At 42.1% G+C, this 23,081-nt stretch overlaps 4 protein-coding genes across 5 annotated transcripts; 2 read left to right on the top strand and 2 right to left on the bottom strand.

The window, feature by feature from the left end:
• The first annotated feature begins 5,251 nt into the window (after positions 1-5,251).
• On the top strand, positions 5,252-7,432 carry LOC115371459 (alpha-crystallin A chain). Its single transcript, XM_030068863.1, has 3 exons — positions 5,252-5,543; positions 6,657-6,779; positions 6,879-7,432. The coding sequence occupies exons 1-3, from the start codon at positions 5,367-5,369 to the stop codon at positions 7,068-7,070; spliced, it is 492 nt and encodes a 163-aa protein (XP_029924723.1). The 5' UTR covers positions 5,252-5,366; the 3' UTR covers positions 7,071-7,432.
• Positions 7,433-8,804: 1,372 nt separating this feature from the next.
• Positions 8,805-10,437, bottom strand: mia (MIA SH3 domain containing). The gene is made up of 4 exons (XM_030068041.1): positions 10,133-10,437; positions 9,814-9,947; positions 9,540-9,650; positions 8,805-9,442 (listed from the first exon to the last, which is right to left on the bottom strand). Exons 1-4 carry the CDS (start codon positions 10,248-10,250, stop codon positions 9,419-9,421), a joined length of 387 nt encoding a protein of 128 aa, XP_029923901.1. The 5' UTR covers positions 10,251-10,437; the 3' UTR covers positions 8,805-9,418.
• A 508-nt stretch (positions 10,438-10,945) lies between these two features.
• bicdl2 (BICD family like cargo adaptor 2) lies at positions 10,946-16,865 on the top strand. Its single transcript, XM_030068899.1, has 10 exons — positions 10,946-10,997; positions 11,749-12,346; positions 13,809-14,024; positions 14,334-14,450; positions 14,879-15,025; positions 15,277-15,423; positions 15,672-15,746; positions 15,981-16,063; positions 16,225-16,339; positions 16,428-16,865. The coding sequence occupies exons 2-10, from the start codon at positions 12,092-12,094 to the stop codon at positions 16,608-16,610; spliced, it is 1,338 nt and encodes a 445-aa protein (XP_029924759.1). The 5' UTR covers positions 10,946-10,997; positions 11,749-12,091; the 3' UTR covers positions 16,611-16,865.
• Positions 16,866-17,580: 715 nt separating this feature from the next.
• Positions 17,581-22,547, bottom strand: LOC115372068 (mitochondrial import receptor subunit TOM40B). 2 transcript variants are annotated; one of them, XM_030069775.1, is made up of 10 exons: positions 22,468-22,547; positions 21,734-21,933; positions 21,370-21,437; positions 21,185-21,277; positions 20,957-21,058; positions 20,434-20,539; positions 20,189-20,311; positions 19,991-20,067; positions 19,308-19,410; positions 17,581-18,805 (listed from the first exon to the last, which is right to left on the bottom strand). In XM_030069775.1, exons 2-10 carry the CDS (start codon positions 21,915-21,917, stop codon positions 18,666-18,668), a joined length of 996 nt encoding a protein of 331 aa, XP_029925635.1. In that variant the 5' UTR covers positions 21,918-21,933; positions 22,468-22,547; the 3' UTR covers positions 17,581-18,665. The 2 variants fall into 2 exon arrangements, with proteins under 2 accessions (XP_029925635.1, XP_029925634.1); XM_030069774.1 differs by having other exon boundaries at positions 22,129-22,541.
• Between the last annotated feature and the right edge of the window lie 534 nt (positions 22,548-23,081).

Below are 23,081 nucleotides of genomic sequence, written 5' to 3' on the forward strand. Positions count from 1 at the left end.
ATCCTCCTCCAAGTGTTCCTGGCATGACCTCTTCTGCAGGGAGAAAAAACAGCAAACCCAGAAACTCAGATATTTGACCAAAATGAAACTGTACCACTGTGTTTACCTCGGTTAATAACTGTTATAATAAAGAGCCATTCAAGTGATAGGCCAAGTTATGTTTAGCTGCTAACCCTAACCCTAACCCTAACCTGTCTGTTTAATTAGTTAAAGGCAGACTGAAGTCCAAGCAGGACAGCAAATGCATGTTTTTACCTGAGGTCATCTCTAAGACTTTACAGAACTGAATTTCATGTTGTACTTTCAGTCAAGGTTCTCATAGCAAAGTGCAAATGAAGCTATGAATATTTAACGTTAATTTTCTTCCAGGTTGCCAAAGAACAGCAAACACATGTTTCTTGAACGTAACTCTCCAGGGTTTGTACAGCATTGAAAGCTTTGGCAGCAACATGAGGCAGGAGGCTCTCTAGAGTCCCAAAAACTAAAACCCCCCTCAAGCTGCAGAGATACAGAACAGAAAGACATCTTCATCCCACACACTTGGCTGATTTATTACTTCGCTGATCTCCCTGGCACTTTTGATATTAAAACAAAGTATTATATGCTCATGTCTCTACGTATTTTGGAGAGCTGCACAAGGCCGGACAGGGACAGTCCTCCTACAAGGGGAAGAGGAGGCTCCTTAGCTTCATGAAGAGGCTGCACACAACGAAGAGTATGACGGCTACTCTCAGCAGACAGGTAACTAGCATCCATAACTTTTTTCAGTTCAAAATGACACACATGAGTTTTTGCTGCTCTTCCTAATGAGGATGAAGGCTGAAGGTGAGACACTGCGGGGGACGTCCTCTCCACTGGAGTACATTTGTCATGTTCAAAACTTTCAACTGCATTTCAACTGCAGTGTGTCTGCACACTCTCGAGGTAACGTTTTATCATGTTTCACCTGAACAACTGCACAATTAAAGTACATCACTTACTGATCAACAAAGATGTATGTAATGTTCTGAGTGTCTTTATCTTGTGTGTTTTGTGAAGCTGTGGTGAGAAAATCTTCCAGGAGGAGGAGCAGAACAACTTGTCACTGGACATCTCTTCCATTGAAGACAGCCTCCAACTCTACTTCAAGTTAGTGTACAGACTCGATCTATATGCATGTTGTGTATGTTTTTTTCTTGCTTTCATTTGCAAACACACCTTGCTTTGATAATAACTCTGCAGCTTGTTTCTTAGGACTTGGAGTTGGAGTGCACTTGCCGGCTGAGCTATGGCGGCCAGGCAGCAGTTGCCAGGTGGTTTCTCACTCTGCCCTGGTGAGTCTCGCACAGAAGCCCAGCTGTAATCCACCATGACTCTGTGAAGTTTCATGTCACTCTGTGTCCTGTAGCTCGCTGACGGATGATGATGTCTTTCTTCAGGTTGCTGGTTCTTCACATGAAGAGGTTCCAGTGCGACGGAGGAGAGCTGAGGAAAGTGGATGCTGCTGTTAGCATGCCTGCAGAGCTGTCACTGACCTCCCTCTGTGGAGAGCAGACAGACCAACTGAGGTAAGACATTCCACTAAAACTTCAACACTATCACTATCACATCACTAGCTGACCTCAGTTATATGTATACTGAGCAGTAATGATATAAATCCTAGCCAGAATATTTGATTTCACACACCAGAAACAGTTTTCATCTGAAATGAATTAAAGAATAATAAATTGGATTTGTGCATGTTACACCACCCAAAACAACTTTTAACACATGCAGTGGAGTGACAGAAGTGAGCTCTTCTCTGATAGTAAAGCTATCCTCTGTTTCATTATTTCAAATGAATTGAACACAGTGACAGTCTATCAAGTTGGCTTTGGATTTGAGAGTGGAAAAGGCAAAAGCAAAGTAAACTCCAGTCCTTCCAGTATGAATGTCTGCCCGCAATTTTCTTTTCCACCTGATTGTCACAATAATCCAAATGAATGCTCTTTCAGGGAATGCTCAGCAGGAGGCAGTATAAGCTCAGGTAAGAGGAGAGTTTGCAATTTGTAAGCCTGTTGAAGTAGCAGTGAGCTGACAAGACATTTCCATGTTTATTTTGTACGTTTCTCAGTATTCAAGATATTTGGTGTATTTTTCAGTGTCTTTCAAGCAGCAGGAGTGTTCAGGAGACAGGGAGAGGTCACAGCAGGGAACATCAGCTATGAGAGAGCTGCAGGGAGAGAGGAGAAATGTAGAAAGTATAGTAGTATTCTTAAATGAGCTCTAGAATGAAATCATAAATTGGAATTTTGGTTAGCAATGTTTCGATAGATTCGCTTAATGAAGGTGTAACATCAAGTTACACCCTCTTCAAGACACTTTATGTTTGTTTGGCTATTCATTTATTTATTTTTACTTTATTTGATCTCTCTTCCTCGGATTTTTTTATTTTTTTATTTTTTATTTTTATTTGGTAATTTGTTTTGTAGACTCAATCATGATGTATACACGACCAACCGGTCTATTAGCACCTGTGAAATGTAAAAGTGCTAATGTTAAGTCAGTGTGGGGAAAATGGAGTAAAGTAATGGAGTAAAGTGTGCAAATTTTAACACTCAATCTGAAGAGGGTGAACCTGACAGACAACTGCTCAGTAAGTGATGATGACATGACAAATCGGTTGCTTTTATTCCAAACATGGCACAGGTATTTGTCCTACTAAGTATGTCAGTAATATTTCAGTGACTACAACGAACTACAAGTGAAACTGTTTAATGGCATCTACAGTTGGCTGCGTGCAGCAGTGGGATAGACAACTTTGTTATATATTATCAGTTCCAACAGTATGCTGGCATTACCGGGTGTAGGCATTTTGAAACAGACAAAGAGTGCAACACAGAAATGATCGGCAAGCACAAAAAGGCAGAGAGAATGCAATGGCAAAGTGCCACTACCAGCATTAAACACTAGATGGCACATCAACTTGGCCATCAACACATTCCCTGTTGGTGTCAATGCACATTAGTGTCACAGTGAGAGATAACTTAGATACACTGAATATTTCTGTTAATAAACTTGTAACAATAATAATAATAATAATAATAATAATAATAATTTTTTAAATGAGGGATTTCTAGATTTTTAGACATTATGCTTCACTCATGAATACGCAAGCTGACAGCCACAGAAAGCACTGCGATCCCTCACACCTTACAGCAACACATTTGCACTGCAGGCAAAAATCTGTGTGGTTTGTGCTCCAAACTGCATGTGACTGGCATAAGAGGAGACTTGTGGGTGCCCAGAGAACCAATTTTCATTCAGATATCTTGAGGTCAGAGGTCAAGGGACCCCTTTGAAAATGGCCAGTTTTTCCCCTCACTAAAATGTAGCCTAACTTTGGAGCAGTGTTCTCCCCCTGCTAACAACCTAGCACAACATTTTAGTGTCAATGGATTCCTTAGGTCGTCTAACATGCACTCTTAAAACTGCTGGGGTAAAAAATAAGCCTATTTTCCATATTTTGGTAACCCAGTGGCAGATCAGAAATCTATCTATGTATCTATACACCAATTCCCACATGTCCATTCTTTGTACCATCTATGCATATTGTCAAAAATTCATAATACTGTCTTTGAACATGATCTTTAACAATATGCTGAATGCCATCTGTTGCTGACCAATTGTTCTTCTCTTGTATGAGCTGTAAATCAAAAATAGGGATTTAAAAAAATATGCGTAACCATGCGTAATTCCTAAAATAATTAGCCTATGCTGTAAGAGGTTCAATAAAAATGTAAATGTAAGTTTGATAAACCACATTTTTATTCAGTTTTCCCTCCAGGTTTTGTGAATGTGTCAAATGTGTGTGTTTCTGTGATAACTTAGATACTTAGTGTTTCCGTGATTTGTGATTGAAATGTAGCAGCGATACAGCTGAAAACAAGGAGACGTGAAAAGAAGTAAAAATCAAAAACAACAATTTTTTTTTTCACTGCTAGGGGACACTTGTCTGAAAAATTACTGAAAAGGTTTATTGTACTCCCAGCATTCACTTGAAACCTCAGTGGTGGGATGTTCCTTTCCACATCCTTTTAGTTAAACCCAGCACAATATTGATAATTTCTCTCCTCAAGAATGGCAACTCACCAGCATTTATTGGCATTGTTTTACATGCTTTCCCATATACTAATCATCTATAATCAATAGTACATCTAATTAGTGCCTTATTCTTGTGCAATAGATGGGTGTTTATGAAATGCATTGCTGTGCTATATTATGTCTTTGTTTGTTTTCCTCTTTTTCTTTTTCTTTTACTTTATTGAAATTTATTGCATTCAAATTGTGTATAGTTCATTACCAGAATTATTTTCTGTAATAATTTGCGCAGTGAATGCCACTTTTCAAGCAATTCTCCCTCACATTTCCCAGCTAATTTTATATTATATCTTTTATAAAAAAAAAAATGTTTAATGTGTAAATAAAGAAACCTAACCAAGAGTAGTCTAAATAGATGAGCAGACCTAAAAGACATTTTTACAAGTACATGATCAAACTTGAAATACAGCAAAGTCAGTGTCCATTTGACCAAATCCATATTTGAAAGTCTCTGTGTGTGTTTCTCTGTTGTTAGAAATACAAAATAATACAGATGACAGAATTATTAATGTTTAAAAGGAATAACATGAGGTGGGGTGTCCTCTGCTTCACAATAAATAAATTAATTAATGAATTAATTAACCAGCTGCCGACATGTTTTTTTAGCTGAGCTCATGAAAAGATTTGCCGTCTAATGCTGTCCCATACAAACTCATCAGTTCCCATTCAGCTGCACAGCCAACCCACACACCAAATTAATGCCTCTGGCACTCAGAGCCTGGTCGCCTAATACTCTGGCTGCCATGCTTCAAATACAGACACACACACACACACACACACACATGCCGTCACATCACAGAACCGGATGAGGTTTTTTCCTGTGGAATGAGCTGAGGGGCATTAGCAATATTCCCAACCAGTGTCACCTCCTGGCCAAGAAAAAAGGCAAGGGATAGATGGAGAGATAAATAGAGAGAGACACAGGGAGAGAGAGACAGAAAGTCAGTGTATGGAGGGATAAACAGTTGACATCATTGTTCTGGAAAGATCAGCCTGTTGGCAGAGTCAGGGCGAGAGTGTGTGCCAGGGGGTTGTGGAGAAGGGGGAGTGGTGGGGAGAAAGACAGAAAGTGGATTGAGCCTGGACAGGAGGGGGGCAGGAGGGGCTATAAATTGGCCTGCAGGGAGAGAGAAGCAGAACCTGTCTCCTCAGCCTGAAGCCCAATCAGACCGGACCGCTCATCACCACCAAGCTCATCACACCCTCTGTCCTACCCAGTGTCCCTCAGTCTCTCCCGGACTCACATCATGGAAATCCCCATCCAGTATCCCTGGTATCGCCGGGCCCTCAGCCCTCGGGTGTCTGACGTAGCCTCAACAGACCTGTTCTTGGACTGGCCGCTCATCTGGCCCTTCTCTTGGTCCCTCCCCTGGACACGCTCCTTCCTACGCTGGTTCAATTGGCCTGAGAATGGACACACTGAGGTAAATCCAAATTCACCTGTGTCCCTCCAATGGCCAGGTGCTCTTATATGAAACTAGAACCAGAACCTAGAACTACGAGTGCACCGATATATAGGCAGACTGTCAGTATTGACTTATATCGGCTTTAAAAAACTATCAGTATCAGGAGTGTATTACAATTGTTTAATTACCAACAAAGTAAAATTAACACGTTCTTTTGTCTGCTAATTATCTTAAAACAGGCCTGTCTGAAAAGCTTAACCTGCGTGGCACATGCATTTGTGTCATGATTTTTAGAAAAATGCATATTGGTGTCTGTATTAGCCATTATTGATGGGCAGATGTCAAATATAAGTGTAAGTCCATGTTGAAACTGTTGCCAGTAATTCTACTAATCATACAGTAACAATAAAAGATGTAGATGCTATTCATGCAAAGATTATTCTTTGCTGGAAAAGGATAAAACTATGTAATTTGTAGATGTTTAATACAGAGTTATTATAGTTTTAGATTTTCCATTAGTTTTTATTTTTTATTTTGTTTTTAATATTTGTTTTCAGTTCAGTTTAGTTTCAGTTAGTTTCCAGAGTTGGTTTGCTTGTTTCAGTTTAGTTTTTATTGTTCAAAATGTTTGAGTTTAGTTTAGTGTTTTTTGGTTTCAGTGTTAGTTTTATTTCTTGTATTACCATACAGCAACACCACCTTGTGAAGGCAGTTCACTCCCAGTCATGTAGACGTCCCGGTCTCAGTAAACATCAGCACTAACTGTATATTTTTATTTTATCTTAGTTAGTTTTGTAAGAACACAATATTGTTTAATTTAGTTTTTTTGTTGTTGTTGTTGTTGTTGTTTTTGTTGTTTTTTGGTAGGTGGCAGTTTTTCTTTTCATTGCAGTTAGCTAACCTTGGTATAATGTTCAGCTATGATTTGATGTGACTGAGTCAACAGTGCTATCAAAGGACATCCTCTGCCACGGATGCCAAAGGTCTACAACATGTTTACTTTACTGGGGAGTGAGATCCTTGCGCTGAGATAACAATAATAAGCTTTTATGTGTCTGGTGCACTGCAAACCACTGCCTGGAGGCCTGCAGTGCACAGCTGTCCACCTAACCTACTGTGCTGTCTCCCTAGATGCATGTGGAAAAGGACCGGTACATCATTTACGTGGATGTGAAGCATTTCTCACCAGAGGAGCTGTCTGTCAACATCAGCGACGACTGCATCATAATACACGGCAAACACGATGAGAGACAGGTTAGAGGGGCTGTGAGCGCCACAAATGAAGGTCAAAATGAACTGAAATGAACTGAACTGGTTACAATGTACTGAGGACTTGATTATTTCTGTTTGCAGGACAACCATGGCTTTGTGTCGAGGGAGTTTGTGAGGAAGTACAAGCTTCCTGCGGGCGTGACGGCCGAAGAGGTCATGTCCAGTCTGTCATGTGATGGCGTGCTGACAGTCACCGCGCCTCGGCCAGTCGGCAGCACAGAGCGCAGCATCCCTATTGCCTGTGACGACGGCACAGCAAAACAGAAAAAGTAGAGTGAAACGTGACCCCCTGACCGCTGACCCTGTTTCACTTCTAACCCAAAGTGTTTCCAGTCTTTATTTTCGGCCTGTGTTGTGCTGACAGTTGACGAGGCGTATGGGCTGACCTGTCTGCCTAGATGTCTTTAGATCAGAGTTCCCCCTGATAAACCAACGTCTAACCCCTAACTCACAATCATTGTGATAACTCTGTGAGACAACGGTGCCTTTACAACCAGAGACTAACCTGTTAAGCTCACATAACACCATCAATCTCTCTGAAAGCACACTAAGGCTGTTACCGACTGCACTGTAGTAAGGTGAAGCCTCATCTGACACACTGAGAGTTAACGTGCTTGCAGAGCCCCTGTAAAAAAACCAAAAAAAACAAAAAACAATAACATAAACATACCTCTCTGACAAAAAATGGTGACACACCTGTACATGTGAATGGCATGTTAAAGGCATATAATCATATTTGAAATTTAAGTCGTTTACTTTTCAGGCAGTGCCTCATCAGGCACTTGCACAAAATGGGGAAAACGTTTGCACTGGCACTTTAGTTTAGCCAGAGAGTTAGAATCGTAAGCATTCGTCAGACGAAACTGAAAAGTGCTGCTACCCACAAAGCAGCACTTGTTATTTTTGAATGCTGAATGCCACAATGAGCTGTGGAAACTTTGTCCCCCACAACTGCCTTGTGAAGAGTAACGCACTAAATTTTAACGGTCATGGTACATGTATGGTCATATATCTGAGTGGGATGCCGGCTTTGTTCATCCTGTGAGGGCAGTGCTGGTTTCTGTGTGTGTGCGAGGAAGCAGAGGGAGTTGTCTGGAGGTGTGTATTCTTCCTTTAGTTTGTTCATCATAATACAGATACCAAAGGACTAGGGACCAGGTGTGTACTCTGTTGGGAGGAAGGGGGTGGGTTCGGCGGGACAAGGGTGGGGGTGGGGGGCAATCCAAAAAAAAAAAAAAAAAGAAAAAGAAAAAAGAAAGAGAGAGAAAGGGCAAATGAGCAGGAGGAAAGTAGAGGAGGTCTGATATCAGAGCTAATGAGGGAAAGCCTGGGTCCCTTTCCACTGAGGAGCATGGGCTCTGAGCTGCTAAGGAACGTGTGTGTGTGTGTGTGTGTGTAGGTGTGTTTGACAAGGGTATGAGTGCGTATGTATTTGTGGATGGATTTTATGGCTTTATCATTCCTTTGTATTGATTGGGCTTGATCAACCCCTGGATGTATTAACACTGAAATACTGGAACACATGTTGAAATGTTATACTGTGCGCTCATTTTTGTCTGCAGCTGCAGCTTTAACGTATTGCAAAGTTATCGGGAATTATTCCCATTCAGCAAGAAAACCTGTGCAGGATTTTCCAATTTTATGGAGTGAAAGCATGATCATGCTCATTTTGATTGAAGACAATGACCAGCACCTGATACACAAAGGTTGTTATTTGTATTTTATTTCTTCATATTGGATTTTGCTCATCGATACACTTCAATAAAAATACACCCAGCTGTGCATGGTTTCAGTATTTTCCATTTTTACATGTTTGAGTTGTCAGCACCAAAGAAGCAATTTTGGGTTTATGTTTATACACCCCTTTTTTTCTTTTTTTTTTAAAGAATGACTTCAGATGGAAAAAATGCTTTGCTAATGTTTTAATCCTTTGTTTACTCCTATTACCAAACATGTAAATCTGACTGACAGTGATATTGTAATCTCCATTCTGAAGAACTTTTCTTGTATCTTATGGCAGAAAAACTTCTTCTAGAATTAACTTTAACAATTTATTTAAAATAAATCTTCAGGATCAATTCAAATTCACACTATCCACTTATAGTATGTGAATAATACTGAATAAAATCTTGAGCATCATCACTTAACTTTCTATGACATTTTTTTTACATTTGGACTCACCAGATATCAAAATATCTGCTGTTGAGGAGCATGGACACTAATGATGCTGGCACTGCATATTCCTTAGTGATGCGCGCACTATCTTCAGGAAAATGTTGATCCATGTTTCCCATCAACATGCATGAAGATTAGAAAAAATGTAATGCAAAAACTGAAGCAGATGTTGATCAAAATGGATATTTATAAAGGAAGTAGACAAGAGGAGCTGTCTAATAGACTGATAAATCCTGGACAGAAGGTGTCCAGCAGAGAATGAAACAGGAACGTTGACTAAATTTTGGTTATATTCAGAAATATTCTGTTTCTGTAGCGCTAAATCCATATCTGTTTTAGGTGTCAGCTCATCAGCAGTATCCATGTGCAGCAAAGTGTGTAAATTATTATGAAAAAGGTGCAAAAAGGCGGCACCATCTGCTGATGAAGGCCTGCTGTGTTTTCCTTCAGTGACAGTAGAAGTCCCACTTCTGGAATTAAGAAGAGAAGTACAGTAAGTAGACAGAAACATATAGCACACAGTCCACAATTGTGTGTGTGTGTGTGTGTGTGTGTGTGTCCACCTACAGTAGTCTTGACCTCAGTGGTGGCTGGCATGAGCGGGTGTGTCTCCTCCACGACACTGCTTGGGAAGTGGCCGACGCGAGCCTCCTGCTGTCCATAATAAGAATCCTGCACCTTTAATCACATTAAAGATAAAATATAACTCTTGAAGTGGTTCGTAGACCTAAATGCACCACATTTACACACCTCGTAGCAAAAAGAGCTATTTTTTTTCTTCAAAGAATGATCAAATCTTTTGGTCAGAGGCTGTGCTGAAGCCACAGTTATCATCACTCACACTGCCGGCCCAGAAAAGGTTCCCTCTGTCCTTCAGCATGGCGTAGACATAGACCAGCTGTCCCTGTCTGATGGGGATGAAGCGGCAGTCTCCTGGGTAGTAGTCCTGCAGCGCACGGGCTATCAAGATGGGATCTGGGCAGGGGTGAAGGAGGGGAAGCGGAGAAATCATCACAGCACGTGGTGTTCATGCAAAAGATTTTAGTCTAGGGAAAACAGCTCAATACATCACGACACAACACAGACAGCTACAAGCCTTTGCTGGTAAGAACTAACAGCCACAGTGTTGTGAATGCAACCTTGTTGGGAGCTGTACTCACGGCTACACTCGGAGTCAGCGCAGAGCTTCTTGTCAGAGAGTTTAGGCATCTGTCTTCCAGCTTCACACCGCTGCAGCCAAATACACACCAACGCAGCGAGCAAAAGTTTGCAAGGCATGTCTGTGTCTGAATGTGACCGCTTATCCTTTACGTTAGGTGAAAACCTTGTGGGCTGTTTCTTCCCCTTTGTCTGTTTGCTGTTACTGAGAAGGAGGTGCCGTGACAGCAGACCCTTTTTCTCTTTCCCCTCCACCCCTCACACACACACACACACACACACACGCACACACACACACACACAGAGCTCCTTTCAACCTCCCAGCTATAAGCAGGTAAACAGGATGGGGGATGACGAGGAGGAGGGCCAGATTAGACAGACCCCTGCCTTGTGTTGACCTGAATCTCCCTCTCCCTCCCTCTCTCACCCTCCACCACTGGAGCAAACAACAGTGTAGTGTGTGTGTGTGTGTGTGTGTGTGTGTGTGTGTGTGTGTGTGCATTCTTCACTAATCTGTCTTTATCCTATCTTGTTCTGCCACTAGATGTCAGGGCGCTGCTTATGTTACTTGAACAGATCATCACTGCCTTGCTCACTCACCTGTCTTTGTATTCGTCCCTCTGTTCCCTCGCACGACGCACCTTTCTCCCCCAGGAGGCGGAGCCACTGCCTCTATTTACATATGTTTCCACTGCCAAGGAAACCAGCTGAGCCTCTCTTATACAAACACTCCCAAGCATGCACACACACACACACACACACACACACACGCACACACACACACACACACACGTACACACGTACACACGTACACAACAACACTCACCAAACAGGAAGACATTGCCACAGTTGGCTGGGAACTGTCAGGTAAGCAGGTCTTAATTTCTGCTCATTCACACATGTTTTAACACAGTTTATGACCGTTTTCAGAATGGAAAGAATTTCTGTTAATGTCAAAGATAATCTATAGGTTTTTGTTTTAAATTATTTTATGTGATATAACTAGGTGTTTGCCACATGGCTGATGATATGGAGCGGTGTGTTAACAGGTGAGGTGGCTCACATAAGACCAGTTTCATTAATAGTGTTGTTCATAGAAACAGTGAATACTTGGTATCAGAGTTTCTATTGAACTTTATTTTGGTCGAGATACATTTGAGGATAATGTGAGGAAAAGAATTGGCTGTCCTTATCAAATCAATGAAACTGGATAGGTAGATGGTATGGGAGATTTTCTGGATGACTATTTCAAAAAAGTGATTAGTTTGGTGTTGGGATTAAGAATATACTTTTTTTTTTTTTTTTAATCCAGAACTGGTTTTGTAGTGGTAGGAAGTGGTGGAGTATAATACAAATGGAATTTGGGGGGGTGGAGGAAAGACAACAGTGGAGCTGGTATTTCGGTCAGAGTAACAAAAGCAGCTCTCACACAAAAGAACTGGTTACAGGCCATGTGAGATTACATGACCAGATATCAGCTAGTCTGACACTCAGTCATTTCTTCATGCACACCTCAACTCTCACACCAGAACAAAAATGTTCAACTTCAAACTTACTAAATCTATGTATATTGTTCTGCCATCTTATTGAAATCCCATTTTCTTTTCATTATCCACAGGGTTATATACATATTTTTTAAGACAATAAGAATGACGTCAGCATCAACACCACTGGCACCACAGTGACGGTCAAGCGTGGCAAAGACGAGCGAGACTGTAGAAGAAACCAAGCCTGACCAGACTAACTGGAGATCATCAAAAACAACAGGAGGCCTGGTTAAAGAGACTTGGAGCACCTTCCTTTACACAAACCCCAACTTATTTGAGTTTTTTTTCCACATGTAGGATTGTTCATCTGCCTGTGTGTGTGTGTGTGTGTGTGTGTGGATGCAAAATCAGAGGACTGGGAAGATAAGCAATGCTTTCTCATGCCTGACATCTACAAGTTGGAAACCCTGAAAGATGTTCTCCTCCAGTAAAAACAGCCTTCCCTCTCCCACCCTGGAGGACTCCTTCTTCCCTCTCTCCTCATCCTCCCCGTCCGTGTCGCTCTCCTTTGCACTCCCTTCGTCTGCATCCTCGCCACTCCCTGGTGGGGTTGATGGAGGAGGGGAGATTGAGACGGACCTCATACTCGCAGCAGAGCTGGGACGGGCTTTACTGGAGAAGAGCGAGGAGCTGGCGGCCTCTCTGGAGCAGAGAGAGCGGGAGGTAGAGGTAAGGCTGAGGATGAGAGAGATGCATTGAGAAATGCAATATGTTACTCCTCATCTCATATGAAAATCTAATGTATGAACATACTGTATATGCCCCTATACTAGAAAAATGATGTCACATATGTTCCATATATGGTAATATGGTAATGTGTAACTCACACCCACAACTGCTTGACATACATTTGGCAGCCAGTGTCTCAAAAAACTGGGGCAGACAAAAGTCTACATATATTATATATGTGTCATATATGTTGTACATATATCCACATACTACAATATGCCAAATTCAAATGTGTTTCGCATATGGGTGTTTAATAATGACATACAATATATACCACGTATGGACATCCGCAACATGGTTGCCCCCATACATTGCATTTCCATATGGGACTGTACAGCTATGCAGTCTTTGTCACTGTTTTAACGTCGGGGACGTTCTGTGTAACAACTACAAACATTTCTGCTTATAATAAAAAGGTTGATATGCTCTCCAATATGCAGTAATCATTTGGAGTCAGAGATTCTAAGTGTGCATCGACTTCCAGTGGGCAATAATCAGTTAACATCACTTCCCTCCTGATGTCTCCTTTTCACATGCTCCTCTTAGGTATTTTGTGTGTTAGTGTGGTAAGTTGTGAATCACAACAGTACAGTGGGGACGACACAGTTGGCTGAAATTAACTACAAGTGAACAAAGGCAAGCCTTCAAACCTGCTAGAGATTTAATAAGAATAACAAGGAGAAGCACCAATGAATGTACATTGATAGGAAATGATGACATTACACTGCAGCAGTCCCTGATAATGGGACAATAACAATAAGTTTCTGTTTTTATCATAGAGTTAATTCTCTGTGCATCACAAGCTGTAAACAAGTCACTGATTAGATATCTAGAGTGAAAACCAGCATGGTTCTGGGGTGAGATTGAGGACTGATGCTTTCCGGAATACCCACTTAATCTGCCAAAATATTTTTGCCTCATTGAAATTGCAAAAATAACTTCCTTAACCGGGCATGGTTTAGATAAACAGATTTAGAGATGTATATGTCCTCATTTTAAAACCATCATTCAGAAGTCAAAGGCACACTATGCCTTTTCAGATGGGTCACCCCACCTGGTTATGATGTGGTAAAGAAAAATAAGATAATTTTGAAATGCCTCAGGAGTTCACAACAGCTCTTTTACCCAATCATAATCCAAAATATAACGTTCAATACAGGCATTTGAAAATGTTCCATTATTTATATGGATTATTAGTGTTGGCATGAACCTGAGGGGTTTTATCCGTCCTCATCCTTAACATTAGTAAACAAAGTGGTGTGCCCTCCCAGTTCAAACTGCATATTCTGCCTTTAAAGCTTGTTGTCAGTGTTTTATTCCAATAAGAACACAGAATTGCAAACAGAAGAGATGACGCCTTTGTTTTATATACATCTATATCTGTAAGCATGTTGTGTCTCAGGCTCTGCAGCAGGAGAAGCATGTTCTTCAGAGGAAGCTGGAGATGAACGAGTTGGCATCAGGGCAGAGAGAGGTGGAGCTGACATCAGACTTGTCCACTTTACGCACTGAACTGCAACGGTATCAGAGCCAAGAACGAGGCCGAAGGAAGGATGAGAGTGAACAGCTGTCCCAGTTAGCCAACCACAACCATCGCCTGGTGGAACAGCTGGCCGAGGTTAGACGAACAGGAGTTTCTCCTGTCAGCACATAGGTGGTGTGGAGACGGGTTTCCCTGGCTTCAGGAGCTTCTCTAAATGCCATTAGCCTGAGTTTTGGTGTCACATGATGATCTAATGCCTAATGCACACGCTAGTGAACTGCGTCAGAAAGTGCCTGTGAAAGAAGTAACTGTGTGTGTGTGTGTGTGTGTGCGTGAGTGTGCTGTAAAGTCACAGACTAGAGCAATGCAGACCAGCAGGTTTAGGGAGTCTCACCTTTATGCAACAATGGCTTTTCTCACCTTTTCCATCTCTCACCCATCTAGGCTGTGACACTGGAGCATTCCTTGAGGACTGAGCTTCGTTCACTCAGAGAAGAGATGGAAGAATCGTCTTTTAGCCAAAATATCAGCTCTACACAACTAGAGAGCGTGCAGGCAGAGGTATACCTACCAGTCTTTTTTTTTTGTCACAGTTTTGTGCAGAGATGATGCCCTCTAGAGGCCTAAAAGAAGCAGCCACCCAATTTCCCACCAGATCCTATAGCTCATTGCAGTCACCACTCAATAATGAACACAGACAAAAACCGTATGGACATTTAAATGCCATGTGACCATAAAGCACCAGTGGCAATATGAGACAAATTTTGCATAATCTCAGCGCACAATTGCCAGTGCTTCACATCATCCCAAACAGCTCATGAGCCCATTTTCCATTTGAAATGAATGCAGATTTATCTACAAAAGGACACAGTCCAGTGCCTAGAATGCCCATTTGACATTTGATGCATGGAAACAGATTTAGATACACCCTGCTTTTTCCCACATACACATCATTCTGTGTGCATCTGCCACCGTCTTCCCCTTTTCAGAACAGAGTTTTGCGGGAGCGCCTGTTGCACATGGAGGAACGACTGAGAGCTTCACAGGAGGACAGTGACAGACTCCGGATGGAGAGAGAAGGGCTGAGAGAAGGGCTGCAAGAGCTGCAAGCCAAACTGAGAGAGAAGGAAACAGAGGTGAGGGACTGTGGCCGACAAGCAAACAAGCCAGTGGTGGCAAAACTGGTCCTGGATTATGTTTAAATGATAATAATCTTCGTGATTGTTTCGTGCTGCTTCTGGGGCTGGACTACCTGTAACTCATCACTAACAAAACTCACACACAGCAGACAGCTGAAGCATACTAACTGCAACTCTTTCCTTGTACAGCTTCTAAGTGTATGTATATGTTCATGTCTGTACATGTGTGTGTGTGTGTTTATGTGTAGATTGAGCAGGAGCAGGGAGTGGTGTTTGAGTTGCGTACACTGAATCGCTCTCTGCAGCAAAAAGCTCTGAGCCTGGGAGAAGAGCGTATCCTGGAGTTCACACACACACAGCCTCTGTCTCTGCTTAGTGAAATTCAGCAGTCGCAGGTACAAACAGAAACACACACACACGTCGTGCCTGCATTCACAGGTGCAAAAAACATTGTTTGCATGTACTAATTCTTATGGTGTATTGACATTCTTCTTTTAATAATCTGACACTGATATTTAACACTGAATACTAACGTGTTGCTAAATACACATTCTCTTTGCAGCCATGCCCATACTATTTGTGGTTTTGTTGATTGTGCTTTACAGTGTGTGTTCTGTTGTGTGTTTCCCCCGCTGCTATCCAGGCTAAAGAGGCTCTTCTGGCTCACTCTGAAGTCCTGCAAGCAAGAAATGATGAGATAGAAGAGCTGAAAGAGAAGGTCTGTAACTTTATGTATGACGACAAAAGCAAAAATGTAAACTGCAGTTCTATTGTGGCTGAATCACACATTTCCTGCTAACATATTCAAGCAAATAAGCTATTTATGTTTTTAATATTTTGTGCACATATGTCTGAGTAAACCCCAAAACTCAAAAGCAAAAATTGAAGTTTTCAATGTAAAAATAAGAATCATTATAATGTAATTCATGACCTTCAACATTGTTGTTTTCAGTTGCACTTGCAAAACCAGGAGCTGGAGTCTTTGAGGGAGGAGATCGAGCCATTTAGAAGCAGCCCTGGAAAACCAAGCTACAGGTAATGCTGAAGCACGCACACACACACAAACACACACACCTAACACCTGACACCTCTAATAACCTGGGAAAATGCCACGGAGAGCAACATTCTCATTTACTCAAGAACCTTTGTCAGATTATATGTTTTTTTTTCATTGGTCTGGACATATAAATGTGCAGTTCCCTGGAGAATGAGCTGGCCACCGTGCGACAGGAGAAGGACTCACTGACCCAGCAGCTTCTTAACACCATCAAACACAAGGTGGCGCTGTCGCAAGAGCTGGATGCCTGGCAGGTGAGCCTGAGCATACAGATATGAAATTACACAAAGAACAGTGCACAAGCAACACACCATTTCATGTGTTCTTCTCTTTTTTCTGCAGGAGGACATGCGGTTGGTGATCAACCAGCAGGTGCTGCAGAGGGAGGAGGACAGAAAGAGAGAACAGCAGCGAGAGAGAGAAAGAGACAAAGAAAAAACAGCAGGACTCCAAAGAAGCAAGTCTTTGAGGGTGAGGGGCGAAGGAGGGAAAGGATTCTTCTCCTCTCTGTTTGGAGACAAATAACGAAGAGCGAAAGGATGGAGATGTTTAAATGAAAGGACAGGAGTGCAGTTCTATTCTGCACCAATGCAAAATAGTGAGCTTATGCAGTCAAATAGGGCTCTCTATTATGTGTTATCAGTGCAAACAAGTGAAACATTTACAGACCTCATATTTGAATATATTTAAATATTTTTGTATTTATGTATATCTATGACTTCAGTTTTAGGACTTTATATTTGTACCTGCTGCAGAATTAAAGTGACCAGTTTTAGTGTCAAAACTGAGATCATCTCACAGACAGACTCAGTTTGTTTCTTCTCATCACCCCGATTTTTTCTACAGCTGCTCACTCGCTTGCTTGTGCCACGATGAGCAGCTCAAAATGTCAACAGAAACCCCAAGTGTGGTATGTGGGCTGAATATAGATTGAGTTTTTAAATATTGAAAATGTGTGTCTTGACTTACAGTTCACCGTGTCCTCTGCCTTTCACAGCATCCCTGGGGTTTTGTTGCATTATACTGGGAAATATTTCTCGCCACAGAGCAGTGCCAAGCCACATCCGTCGGGCCCCAAGGAACACAAACTCACTCTGATAGACAGACTTTCCTGCCAAGTCGCACAGACACTATTTAGATGGATAGATTCCACCAGAAGAAGGAAAATACTTTGGGTGACTTATCCCTTTAAGGTGGCTCGCACATTATTTCAGCAATGTTTTCTCTGACTGTACAGATAGTACTTGGAGATTTGGGAAATGAGGGACGACAACTGATATTGATTAATGTGAAGAGACGTGATTTAAAAGGAGGCACTTTAGAACATATTAACTTTCAAAACACTCAAATCTGAGAGCGAGCAACCTTAAAGACACACGTGCACACTCGCAAAAAAACAGAAAAACAATAAATACTTGCTCCTTTCAGTTCACGTTCGCATTACCTACCCCTTCCAAAACTGATGATACTGGTAAAATAAAAATAACAACTATGGTGGAAATAAATAGCATCTTTATTAAATTAAGACAAAAAAGAGAGATGCCCCCTTCAAATATGCTAATTTAACACATTAGTACATTAATAATAATATTATTAACAATAATAATAATAATAACTTCTGAGTGGTCAAACAGGGCTGGAAATGCCCAGAAGAATAGAGACTAGTGCAGATTACATACAGCTCAGTGTGTCTATATGCTTATGTCCTATATACAAACAGTACCTTCCAAAACAATGCATAGCCACACACACACACACACACACACACACACACACACACACACACACACACACACACACACACACACACACACACACACACACACACACACACACACACACACACACACACACACACACCCTTCAGTTGTGGGCCAAGAGGGCAGGAGTTGGTGTAGATGGAGCCGCGCTGATCCTCTCAGAGTCATCAGGCTGTGTGTCAGGGTGTGACGCTCTCACACACCGTTTTATAAAGAGCACATGCATCTGCACCAAAGCAGAAACACATACAAATGTCTCTCTCTCTCTCTCACACACACACACATGTACTCACAGACACAGCTCGATACCAACTATATACACCAAGTTTCCTTACAACTACTTACAGTATAAAAGTTTTTTTTTTACATTTACAGTACAGGATTCTTTCCAGTGTTTGTTTCTATAGGAGAGTTTTGTGGAGACATTCTCTGCTTGTGGACGTTAGGTGTAGGTTTTCAGGCATTGGTCAGGACACCTCCAACATGTCTGAAGGCTGTTGAGCTGTTGAGTCCCGTTCCTCAGTTCTTCCTGTGTAATCTCACTGTCCTCCAATCGGAAAAAACGACACCTCCATTTTAAGAGGTAGGTAGAAAGACACGATAAGTGGAATCAAGGAAACACCTTCAATCCATGACGCTCAGACGGTCAGTAGAAGTGTTTTAAGAGCCATAAAGTCTGTACAAGATTTCTGATAAAACCCTGGGAACTCGGTGGACGATGAGGTCTTATGGAAAAAAAAAAAAAAAAAAAAAAAAAATCAAAGGTCTCTGGACGGATATTGGGACAGAAGTCACAGTTTCAGGAGCAGTTTGTGGACGACTATCCCACGTTGACGCCGAGCCCCACTTGTAACTTGTCGCCCCGGTGATTTACAAAGGCACCCATGATCAAAGTGGCAGGCAGCGGAGTCAGACGCTTCTCCAGTACTCCTCCTATTATGCATCTGCTGTTCACCATACCTGGATTTACACACACACACACACACACACACACACACACACACACACACACACACAAAGGTTGCTTTACACTTTATAATAATTACATACTTAACAATTAATTCAAAATAATTTACTAAATTTAGCTTTTTATATCAAAATCACTTCTTTTTCAAATTACTTGCTCTCTCTGGAAAACAGTCCTTCTTCAATGGTGACATCATAAGGGACGACTTGTCATGAACACAAATTTCAACCAATGAAAACATTAAATTTTTTACAATCACCCCTCTTCCATCAAATAAAACTACCTTTATCTTCCTAACTGATTGGTTTACACGTCTGAGAGATGCCTCTCTGTGTTAACCCCCCACCCCAACAAGCTACTTCAACAGGATTTACACCAAATTAAGGGAGGAGGATGCTCTCAAATGCTGCGTCACTGTGACGTCAAGGTTTCATCCTGCAGACTGAGTTCAAAGAAACGTTTAGCTTCAAGTTCCAGAAAGAAAAAGGCGTTTACCTCGAAAGACCATGTTGGCCTCTGGGAGCTCCATCTGGTACCCAAAGGAGGCAGTGGTCTCCTGGGTCCTGGTGCTGGCTTCAAATTCCACCCCGACTTGGATCTGCCAAACACACACACACACACACACACACACACACACACACACACACACACACACACACACAGGCTTTACTATATTTGTTGTGAAATTGTATTGACTTAATTTCATTCTCTCAGCCTTTCCCCAATCTTAGCCATAACCAAATTATGGTGAACCCTAACCCTTACCCTAACTTTAACCTAATTAAAGTTCCTAAGCAAAGGTCTACTAAAAGGCTTGCAGTAGTCTTAAAGTGCATTTTTTCCTAAATAGAAATCATCATTAGTCTGTCCAGCAGACTCCATTATTTATAATACAATTTGTGCAGGACTGCATTGGCAGAGCAGCAAATCACAGCTGAGTTGATGGTGGAGTTGAACTTTATAATATCAAGCCTCCAGTACATACAGTATCTTTATTGCAATTGTTTGATCACCAAATTCAATAATTCCTTTCCATAAAAGTATATTATTATGACTAAATATGTATCAGCCAATATACTGTTATTGGATTTTTTTTTTTTTATTCCCAGGTATCAATATTGATAGTCGTCCCAAACACTCAGTATCAATCCTTAGCCTTGTTATTTACACTTCTATACCTGTTTGTTGGCTCTGTGATAGTAGCTAGCATGGGCGCCTCCTTTGCCAGCATTTAGCGTTGCCACCCAGTTTGGTCCTGAATGAAAAACAAACTTTAAAAAATTAAAAAAAAAATAAAAAATAAAAAAATAAAAAATACACCAGATTAACTGGGTCAGATGATGCAGGATGGCAGCTGATTCAAATCAAGCCCTCACTTGAGTACTGTCCGGCCAGCGTGAGGATGCCTCCTTCCTCTGCTCGTCCTCGATGGTAGACCAGCTCGCCTCCCAGCACCAGGCCAGAGGACACGCTCTGCAGGAAGTGTGCCACGAGGATCACTGTCCCGGCGGAAAACACACACACACACACACACACACACACACATCAGGCTGAGTCCGGCTCTGGCTCACACTAATCACCGGAAAAACAAAAAGTGATGCTCGCAGTACTACTTTCTTACCCGACTCTCTGAGGATGTCCGGGTTGGCCACTGTCACCGCCGCCGTGAAGTCATTTCCTCTGTACTCCGTTTCAAACTGCCACGTCACAAACTGCGCCTGCTGGGTCTAAACAAGAACCAGCGATTAATGTGGAGATGTACATTTCTCTGCCAATCTGTGCAGAATTCATGTCGAAAAATTAACATTACTGAGACTGAACACTAAACTGGGAGATGTACATAAATTAAAATATCACAGCATCTTTGACTGACTCAGTGTCGATATTGTGATGACACTGATGGGATGACTATTGGTGCTTTCGTACAATATTTACACACAATAGGCCAAACAATCATAAGTAACATGGAAATGATGACCAAACAGGTTAAAAGAAATAAAGAAAAAGAAAAAGTGTGTCCCTTTACTTTAATACAGCCTTTAAAAGGAAAGACGACACTCCCAGAATCCCTGATGAAATCCAGTCTCATATCACGATATCAGCATATCGCATGAGCGGACAGTAATACGGACACTGAATCTCACCTGGAACACGGCTCTGGCTCTCACTCGCTCGGTGAGATGCAGCAGGGAGTGAGCGTTCAGGCTGCCCGAGGAGTCCATCTCACCGATCAGCGCCGGGGCGTCCTATAAAGTGTCAGAGGATACAAAAACCTGTCAAGTCAGCGAGGGAGCACGTCCAATTTTTTTTTCCTCCATGCACACAGATAACAAAGCGGTAACATCTTGTATATCGGATGACTTGCGCTCGACCTTGTCTTTGCTGTAATCGTCAGACTGCAGATGCTCCACGTGGAAGCGGTAGTAGGACGGACTGACGGCGCTGAGGTGGAGAGTGTGACTGACCTGGAAACAAACATGTGCATCATGTTAAAGACGAAAGCTAGGACATTCTTATCTGCAGCCACAGAGAAAGCACTGCTGGCGTGGACAATCACCTTGAAGAAGCTGCTCAGAGTTTTATTGACAATCATCTTGACTCCCTCGATCTGCTGGGGAAACACGTCTGAGAAAACGGAGAGAAAGGAGTCAGCTCAAACATTAACCTCTTAAGTAGCTTCAAAGTTAAAAAAACAAATCAAACGAAAAAATAAACGACATCACATTTATAATCATGGCTGCACCTTTACATCAAATACAAAATCTTGCATAATTTTATACACATTTCCCTGTAATTCAGCTGGAAAAATGTGGTATCTTCAGAAACCTCCGGATCTCCACTCGAACTTAAAATAAAGTCCGGCAGAGTTGCAGCACGAGACCAAACATCAGCACTGATTTGGTGAAGGCTGGTGCTCGTACCCTTGCAGCTCCTGTGCAGCGAGTGAAAGCTGCCGGGATTGGGCAGGCGGCCATCTCTCCTCTCCCAGCGCGGCGGGGTGTCCCAGTGAGCCGGATGCGTGTCCCAGCGAGAAGGAGCGGGGTCCGTGGAAAAGGGCCAGTTCTGATGGCCGGGACCAGACGACAGGGCCAGAACGCTGCCCATGTGGGCGCAACACGTCCTGGGACACACACAGAGGAACAACAAGATGTAAAGGACTCGCTCTAGATAACATCTGATTAACAAAACTGCTTTACTGCCACTTGGCCAAGGTTTCAACCAGACATCTCTCATGTGCTGGATTTAAGAATAAAGTTGGGAATGCTGTGGCTATGAGAGAGAGAGTAAAAAAAAAAAACCTACAAATGACCCTCACCTTAACACACGGAGAGGCGTACAGAGCAGCTGAACGAACCCAGGGATGCAGGAAAGGACAACCACAACAGATATTTAAGCTATCCTAACATCAGATCAATATGCGGCTTACTACTGCAGAGCAAACCGAATCACACGGATTGTTAAGATTAACATGACATTCATCGTCCAAGGCTGTTTAATGCTCTGATGTGCAGCTGTTAGCTAGCATAACCTTAGCACCGAGGAGGGGAAAATAAAGATTTGTGTTGGCTGCAGCTGTTTGTCTGCGCTCTTCCGGGAGGATCAGCACATCTGAAACGTCAGAGAGGCTGACAGGTGGACAATTTAAATCATTTACTTGACATTAAGCCAACGCTGCTAAAGCTCCGATCAGCTGATGCTGCATCTAGCTCGGCTTCATCCAGATGTGGTGTGCTACCGCGCAAAGATGTCCCTCCTGAAACACGGGGAGATTTTATGGTTCCTAGAGGAGCGTTTCCTCTCTCTCTCTCTCTCTCTCTCTCTCTCTCTCTCTCTCTCTCTCTCTCTCTCTCTCTCTCTCTCTCTCTCTCTCTCTCTCTCTGTGTATGTGCGTCTGCTGCAGGAAATTATCAATAGACTAGTTCAGCTTCAAAACATCACGGTCTCTTTACATAGGCTACATACTCTTTTATTTACATAATGAATCTACAACTCCAGTGACACCCTAAGAGAGCTATAAAGCAAAAACAACTGTGAAATGCTATTTTTAAATAGCATTTAATAATTAAAACACCACTTTCACTTGAAATAATAATGTTACAATGTCTCTTACAGGCTGAAAGAGAAAGAATGGAAACAAGATGGCAACTTTAGTATCATGAATTTTATTCATGAGTAGAATACTACCCTAACCCTACAATACTACATAAAAAGATACAATACAGTTAACCATTGACAGGGCCGTCTGTGGGTCGTAATTATTCTACAATT

This window comes from Myripristis murdjan, chromosome 14, assembly GCF_902150065.1.
Source record: "Myripristis murdjan chromosome 14, fMyrMur1.1, whole genome shotgun sequence".
In the NCBI taxonomy this organism is placed as follows: Eukaryota; Metazoa; Chordata; class Actinopteri; order Holocentriformes; family Holocentridae; genus Myripristis; species Myripristis murdjan.